This window comes from Scylla paramamosain, chromosome 21, assembly GCF_035594125.1.
Source record: "Scylla paramamosain isolate STU-SP2022 chromosome 21, ASM3559412v1, whole genome shotgun sequence".
NCBI classification, from domain to species: domain Eukaryota; kingdom Metazoa; phylum Arthropoda; class Malacostraca; order Decapoda; family Portunidae; genus Scylla; species Scylla paramamosain.
Window position 1 is genome coordinate 19345767 of NC_087171.1, and position 8982 is coordinate 19354748.

The following is an 8982-nucleotide window of genomic DNA, read 5'->3' on the forward strand; positions in this document are numbered from 1 at the left end:
AGAGAATAAAACAATAAGAAAAAAATAAAAATAAAAACAAAACTTATATGCGAGAGAGACTTTTTGAACGAGAAGTGAGGATCTAAAATAATAAAAAAATTAAATCTATTGTAAAAGGGACTGGCAATCTGAACGAAAAAGAGAATACGAGTATACGTTTGAAATGAAAAATATACAGCATAAAATATTATAAACCTCACACGATGTTCAAGAGATTTAAATGTGCATGAGAGAGAGAGAGAGAGAGAGAGAGAGAGAGAGAGAGAGAGAGAGAGAGAGAGAGAGAGAGAGAGAGAGAGAGAGAGAGAGAGAGAGAGAGAGAGAGAGAGAGAGAGAGAGGGGGGGGGGGGGGGGGGGAACAGCGATGAGAAAAGTTAAGAAATCGGAGAGAGGGGAGAATAGAAAAAGAGAAGAGGGAGGATGGAAGAGGGGAAGGAGGAGCTGTCGGGACGGGAGTGAGGGGTGGAGACAAGGCTCCCGCTCATCCTGGGATAAGTGGGGAGAGGGGAGTTGGGAGGGGCGAGGGAGAGATGGAAGAGGGCGAGGGGGAAGAGAGTGAGAGAGAGAAAGAGAGAGAACTTTATTAACAACAGACAGACCTTGAGACCTCGAGGTGTGGGAGACAGAGAGAGAGGAGAGAGAGGAAGAGAGAGAGAGAGAGAGGAGAGAGAGGGCGAGAGAGAGAGAGGAGAGAGAGAGAGAGAGAGAGAGAGGAGAGAGAGAGAGAGAGAGAGAGACCCACGAAACACACACACACGACCATTATTCTTTACGTAACAACTCAACACGACTTACCATCTTAATCCATACATCTAATTTCACTAACATGTTACACTAATTATTCTTTATTCTCCTACCATTGTCTTCACCAAGTTATATATACCTTAGGATGAAATAAAAATCACTATTACCATCCCTCTATATCACAACCACTCTACCGAGACTCTGTGCGCTTCGTCTTAAATTAAGTGCACCAACTAAGATGTGTATTTCGTTACATATTTGTTTTCTGGAGCTGCCCTGGTGCTGGTGTGGGTTACGTCGGGCCGGACTGACACACTGTTTACAAAATCATTCATACACTTCCTGAAGGCCCCTCACATGTTTCCTGTGTTCTGTAGTCGGGGGGTCAGGTGAACAGTTCGTGGATGGCTGACTTGACTGCTTCTGAGTCACTCGAGGGCCCATGAACAGGAAGAAGAAGAAGAAGAAGAAGAAGAAGAAGAAGAAGAAGAAGAAGAAGAAGAAGAAGAAGAAGAAGAAGAAGAAGAAGAAGCTGCAAGAAACCACTAGGTCTGTACGTGGCAGTCCCTGTACTACAAAGCATGCCAACCTTACTACCTATACCATCCTAACCTATTTCATGAAGTTGACGTGGAGAAATGAAAATAAAGATGTGAAATGTTAGAGGTAAGCTAAGTCACTCTACGTAGACGATGAGAAAAAGCACACACACACTCTTCAACGCGTCGGTAAATGTTAGGCTGTCAATGCGCTGGCTTCTCCCGTCCAAATGACACACGACACCCCATCCTGCCCCGCTCATTTGTATCAGTTCCGCTAATTTCCTGTCACCCGCATAACTGTGCACTGATTTGCTTCTACGGGCTTTCATTATACGAATCAATTTACAAGAGAGAGAGAGAGAGAGAGAGAGAGAGAGAGAGAGAGAGAGAGAGAGAGAGAGAGAGAGAGAGAGAGAGAGAGAGAGAGAGAGAGAGAGAGAGAGAGAGAGAGAGAGAGAGAGAGAGCCAGTAAAGGTGCGAGGTTAATTGGTAACAAAAAGGTAAAGGTTTAAATGATGGGGAGGGGGAGGTGGCAGCAGAGGCGGGGGAGAGGAAGGGACTCTAGGGGACTGTTTGGAAAAGGTTAGGAGACTTTGGTTATGAAGGTGACGAGGGCAGGCGAATTAAGGCGATGAGTCCCCAGGCGTGCTCCTAAAGGTTGCACTTCTCAACCAGCCCCTTGAGAAGCAAAGATCACGAGGCCGAGATGACTTCAAGGGAACCCACACTAAGGAAGGTCTGAGTAAAATTAATGTAGCACGTCCAAGAGGTTCCCAAGGTTCTCTTCAGGTTTACGTAGGAAGGTCAGCACTGAAATCTGTTGTTATAGTGTGTGTGTGTGTGTGTGTGTGTGTGTGTGTGTGTGTGTGTGTGTGTGTCCGCACGCCAACACTCGCCAAATACCGTGCCTGGCAAGGATATACGTGCACAGGAACCTAAAGGGACGAAAATACAGAAAAACACAGAGGAAAGAGAACCTTGCCATATACAAGGCGCCAAAAAGCAGGCAGACGTGATTCCCCAAAAAGCAGTAGGCAGGACTTGATGAAGAGGCAACACTTACCCATAGAGCAGCGCTGCACCGGCTATCCCGCCACCCAACTGCGCCAGTACGAACATCGCGGCGCGCAGAGGGGACACATGCCGCGTGACCGCCAGGGAGATCGTGACCGCAGGATTGATGTGGCCCCCGGAAACCTGTGGTAGGCAAGGGCGGCATGTCAGCATCGAAACATGGAGACACCGCCTGTGTATGGAGATGGGGGTGTAGGAAGGTGTATGTGTGAGGTGGTGGTGCAGACAGAGGTGGGTGTTGAAGGGATGTAAGAGATGTGAAGGAGAGGATATGAGTGTGGGGAAGGAAGGACTGTAGGTGGTGTATTTAGAGAAGAGGGGATATATGTAGATGTGTAACCCGTCAGGTGGCTTTATTTTACTCACACACACACACACACACACACACACACACACACACACACACACACACACGATGATGTATAGTGTCACATACTCTAAGTAAAAAATAAAAAAAAACTCCTGGCCACTGCCGCGTGATGCCTGAATGCACATCGTACACTGAACCACGAGCACTCCTACGTTACTGCAAGGAATGTCTCTATACATTTATAAAGGTGAGTGACAGGAACTAATGAGATTCTTGCAACTGAAGTATACATGTTTAGAATGCAGACGACGTTTAGAATCATATAGCAAAACATCGCACGCATCAAAATACTACCATCCACTAATATCTGACACGTGTTGACTTGAAAATATATAATTTTCTAACTTTTATCGACATCGGCACAACATAAACAGGTTCACGTCACCGGCAAGTTTGCGCTGCACTGACCACTGCCAACAATGCAACGCTGGCTAAACGATCAAACGGTAACTGTTAAATGTGTGTTCCTATTGAATTTCTGAAGTTAAACAATGACTTAGGTACTAACCAGACTTACAGTAATGGAGAGTTCGCACGCACGACCTGCAAGCCACAAGGAAAATCAGATCACAGTGAACGCTCCTCTGACTGTTAGGTAAAATGGGAAAGGAAAACGAAATTAAGTAAATGATACGCGAGTTTTTCACGTGCTGAGCTGAACCGAAGTTAGAGTACCGGTAACACTTATCCACGAATCCTGCACTCTATCGCAGGGATACATAAGTGCCATTCTTAATTTCTTAATGAGAATGATAGTCTACCTGAAGTTCATAGGAGATTGTCTCAGACTGTGAACAGACTCGACTGAAAATAAACTGATTCATATGAGACCCCTGAACTGCTCCGAATCTTATTTAACTTTCACTTCAATTTGGCACATGGCTCCTCGATGACAAGCCACACAAGGATATTCTTTTTGTTCTGCAGGCGCCTCTGAACATTTTGCTGGCTATGTAATGGAAAAAAAAAAAAAAAACTTTTCATGTAGGTTCTTGTAAAGGTTTTATACAGTGCTTCTAGTGGCGTGAATTGTTGTTCGTCGCATGAAAAGGGTTAATGACTATATCAATACATTTAATCCTCTCATTATACTACTGCGATATCAAACAAACTACTGCACCTCACTTGACTACAAATACACCCAACTACTGCACCTGATTCACTGCACACAGGGAAACCCAACTCCTGTGAACGAAGCCCAGGCACTCCAGTATTGCATCAATAAACGGAAGCACCCACACTCGACTCTAGTAAATATGGATCACTTAAGCCGACCAAGCCATTAAATCGTTCTGCTGTCGATTCCTCGTAAAGAACCAGAATTGCAATCGATTCGTCTTAGACTCTGAACCGTGTGTAAGTGTAAGTAAAGTTCCGCCCGTGACCTGAAGCACACTTGTAGTTTTAAGTGCTTCCTGCCTCAAGTCTTTTGGATCTTATCAACCTGTGTACTCGTACTCCAGGGAACCGCGCCTTACTCCTGTGGGTCGTGTTCTGAGGCGGTATAGCTGATAGACATGGTACTCAGGAGAGAGAGAGAGAGAGAGAGAGAGAGAGAGAGAGAGAGAGAGAGAGAGAGAGAGAGAGAGAGAGAGAGAGAGAGAGAGAGAGTCACGTATTAATATTGCTTAGAATGGCACTTGGAAACAATGACAGATCAACATTTTTAGACTAGGAAAACAAATGGCAAGTAAAAATATTAGTGTTTATGCTATGCTGGACAAGATAAGGGTTAGGAGTATCTATTTTTGCGTTATTCTTCTTTATATTTGATAAATAGATGTCTGGCATTCATACGTATGTTGAATCAATATCTTCTAGCTCAACCAAATATTCTCCTCTTTTCTGCCACACTAGCACAATACAAGGCCAGGCAGACTCGTGTTGGGTTCCAGTGGTTAGACTACATGTATACCTATCACTGATAATGAATACGCAGACTATTAAACAAACAATGACAAAGATATCGATTTCAGAAAGCTACCTACCTACTACATCGGATCAGAAAATGAGATAGCACGTCCATCAACAAATCACCTACAGTACTTACGACTGAAGTGCAGTGAAGCCTTTGTAACGCCGGCGGTGCGTCACTGTTATTAGTAAAGGCTGGTTCTGGAATTCCGTTTTCTTCGTTTTTTTTTTTTTATCTGATTTTCAACAAATTTTCCACAAGCATCCTATTTTTCTCCTTTCACGTTGTTCTGCTTCAGACTGTGAAATGCAACACGTATTGTCATTTTTCACTGGTCTGGCGTTCCGAAGCGCTTCGTCCTTGAGTCTCGGTGCCTAAGTAGCTCGAGATCTTTAGTATTCCGGATAGACACGAGACGAACCAGTCCACAATGGAAGGACTCGACACCCTCAAGGACAGACAGACTGCACTTCCCTACTTGTTTTCCCGTTAGGCTTCCTCTTCAGGTACGGTTCGCATTGTTCTACCATGAAATAATGCCCTGTGTGGTGTATTCATTATTGTGGTGGAATCAAAGGTAAGTTCACATATTGTCAAATTAATATGAATGGCATAGGAAAGCAACCATCCTACGTAACGATTTTTTTTTTTTAATACATGACAAGCAAGCACAAGTCTCCTCTGTTCCACATCGATGTTTGATTTTAGGTACATAGGAAAGCAACCATCCTACGTAACGATTTTTTTTTTTTAATACATGACAAGCAAGCACAAGTCTCCTCTGTTCCACATCGATGTTTGATTTTAGGTACATTATGTCCGTACACTTTCATAGTTTTATATATCAAAAAGAAATTTACTAAGTTTCTATTCTGTTTACAATTACATTAATAATATTGCACATAAGAGTCAAATGGCTCAGTGACTCCAGTCCGTGTTTCGTAATCGTCCCCGGTAACCGACTATTGACAATGATTTCCCACAAAATCTTCAAGGTAATGAGTATTCGATTCCTCATGACCTTGAAATCACGTTTCGTTACACTGTTTTTAGAGCCTTATTTAATGACTCAAAAACAGTTTTTCTGTTCATCTGCTTATGAGTACATTGAAGGAAGAAAAAATAATTGCATCTAACAACCATCTTCCAACAACTTTCCCACGCATCCGCCTGAAGTGGACGGCCTTGAACAACACTTGGTGCATGGCGACCCTCCCGCCAGTCCCTGCAACTCGCCACTCAGTCACACCACTCTTCTTTCCCCCTGCTACCTTTACTTTTTTTTTTATTTCCTCATTTCGCAATGCTTGAATAATAGGCTCATTCAGTATAAAAAAAAAAAAAATTTCGACAATCACGATTTTTTACTTATTTTTTTTTTCTATCCGACACAGACGACTTATTACCCCATTACAATCATTACGGAAAAGTGTCGCCTTCAAATTCAAATAAACAATCATACTTGAAATCATTTAGTTTGCTAAAGTACGTAGAGCACTCCTTTACGCAAATCTGTTTTCTTTTAATTACAAAGCAATAATGTGTACTGTTAGCATTAGTTTACCACAATACACTCGTTAGGGTCTCCTCAGTGATAAATATGCTTCCGATTTTCCTACAGTTCATTTAAATTGACCTGGCGTGGTGAATTTATCCCTAGAACGATTCAAAATATTTCTTACGACACATCTAAAAGGGCGAAGGGAGTAAATGCATGTGGTTCATCTCGGATACCTACTTATATACAGGTTACATTACATGAACTAACTGCACAGTGGATCTGCGAGACACGTACAAGTATGCTATAAAAAAGATGAATATATACATATCTCTATATTTTTGTCACCCAAGATGAAGTTTCCTAATTTATACTGGGCAATATCTTATGGCAATATGAACGAACCATCACGGTGGCATACACGTGAAACTGTTCCGTGTTATCTTTCCTACCAAACGCTTGGAATGAATGGTGATGCTATCGGTAACTGCACACACAAACACGGAAGCGTTTATATCTAGTCACGCTGCACATGAGATTGTTCTAATAACACACACACACACACACACACACACACACACAGAGAGAGAGAGAGAGAGAGAGAGAGAGATTGTTGTTCTCCAATTAGCTAATCCATGAGCCTCCTGCTAAACTATTCACAAAGCTCATTACCACACAAGTCAGCATTCATATCCTCCCTACAGATAACACTATTCTTAAATTCCACCTTTCTTTTCTAACATACTGTAGTTTGTTTTCCTATTACTAATAAGCCGGTCCTGTAGTGTAATCAAATAGACTATGAAGACCATTTTGAAATCACTTGTAATGTCACCTGCAGATCAACTACATATATTAAGACGTGCACCTCACCTGGCCAAAACTATGGACAAGGATGGCCATGGTGAAACCCGCCACCAAGGCCACTGTCAGCTGCCCGTCCTGCGTCAACACCTTGCCGGTCCAGGGGCTGTAGGCGCCGCACACCAGGAACACATAGAACACCGTGGCCAGGCACTCGGCGATCACCGCGCGCCACAGCTCCAGGGTGCGCACTTCAGCGATCATGGACAGCCTGGGAGGAGGGCCAACCTCCTGCCGAAGGCCTTCCAACTTGTCCAGCAATGCCACGAGCTGGGCGTCCATGGCGGAGCCGCCGCCGCCGCCCGCAGTGCTGGCCATTGTCACACCAAAGCCTCACGCCCACACCACACACCACACACGGCCGGCCTCACACACCACTCAGGCCACTCAGTGACACAAGGTCTAGCTGTGCTCGCTCATGCTTTGTGCCAGGTGTAGCACCGCCGCACAATCTTGGCGGGATATTCTATCGCTATCACTTAACTTCTGCCAGTTTTTATGTTAACATGTCATCTCCTCCCTCGGGATGAATGTGCAACCTGCTTGGATGCTCAATAACTACATATGGCATATATCACACTGTGGTTTATGGGTATCCTTAAAGATTAAGCACTATCAACTGGCGAAATAAGAGAATACAATGTCACATGGTTCCACTCACTCCGCGCCAGCCGCCACCACCTTACCACTCAGACACTAACGCTCTTCTGAGGCGACGCCGATTGGCTTGGCTGCTTGGCATCGTACTATACACGTAGGACAAGCTCAATACGCAACACAATGCTCATATCTAACTGAATTCCTGCTATATCACTGTTATTTGTCCACGTTATATATCTATATAATCTGGGTATAGACTGACTATCAAAGAATCTAAGATGGCATGCCATTCCGTTCTTCGTACGTTTGGCAGGGACGATTCCTAGTAGTGTTGCCTTATCCCGAGTTGTCTCCTTTTTGCACAGATGAATATTTTGTATTAGGAATGGAATGGAATCATAAAGATGTTCACTTTACTGAATGATGGAAAAAACACAAAAAAGCATGCCTACGCCAGTGCATGCCTATTATAGTTTTAATTATTTCAACATGTGCAGGGATAAGGATATGTTGCCATATACGGGAGAAGTACTGTATACGAGTACACACATTGACACACACACACACAAACACACACACACACACAATCATAATACTTTATAGGTAAATAGTGTTAACAGACACATTTGTAAATCAGAATAGTATGACGCAGGAATGATGGGTGGATTGTAGGCATTACTGTTGGCACGTATCCAAACGTTGATGAGTCAGCCAGTGAGTCTCCACTGATGAGTTGTGGCGGTGGAGCGACAAAGGGAGGGAAGCTTGCAGGTGAGAGAGAGAGAGAGAGAGAGAGAGAGAGAGAGAGAGAGAGAGAGAGAGAGAGAGAGAGAGAGAGAGATAAGAATGTGAACTAACTGGAAGAAAGGTGTAACGTATCAAGAGAACAAAAAAAAAGAAACTAATGAGACATCTTATTTATACCTATTGTATCCGTATTCCTCGTTTGATCTCCACGGATGAAGAACCTTGTATCAAACGAAAAACACCCAGCTGAGAGAATGAAAGAGGGGGGGGGGGAAGGCTGGATATAACTCACGTGCCTAACCGACGTTAAGAGCAAAAGGACGGTGGAGAAGGAAAAGGAATGGAAAGAAAGGAGCGGCATGTGAAGTAATGGAAGGACTGCCGCTACATGGATGGAGGGAGGGGCCATGGAAGTCTCCCCGGTGGGCAGGAACAGTTGGTTGGCGGGAGTCATTCAGATCGCCGCCCGGCTACCATCTGCTGTCCAGTCCAGAAAACCCTCACCACCTACCACCACCCGCCTGACTCTGCCCGCCTACTGCAGCATGTTCCCTTTTCGGCTTCATCTTCACAACCATAGAATCTCTCTCTCTCTCTCTCTCTCTCTCTCTCTCTCTCTCTCTCTCTC

General features: G+C 44.1%; 1 protein-coding gene across 3 annotated transcripts in view; it reads right to left on the reverse strand.

Moving 5' to 3' along the window:
- The window catches only part of LOC135111178 (neurogenic protein big brain-like), a 122208-nt gene extending 114484 nt beyond the window's left edge, over positions 1–7724 (reverse strand). For 2 of the 3 annotated variants that reach the window (XR_010273592.1, XM_064024251.1), the window contains exons 1-2: positions 7017–7724; positions 2350–2483 (exon numbers count right to left, since the gene is read on the reverse strand). Coding sequence is in view for 2 of the 3 variants with exons in the window: in XM_064024251.1 (XP_063880321.1) it covers positions 2350–2483; positions 7017–7325 (443 nt within the window). In the remaining variant the exon portion in view is untranslated. The remainder of the gene's footprint in view (positions 1–2349; positions 2484–7016) is intronic. The other variant, XM_064024250.1, reaches the window with a different exon arrangement.
- Between the last annotated feature and the right edge of the window lie 1258 nt (positions 7725–8982).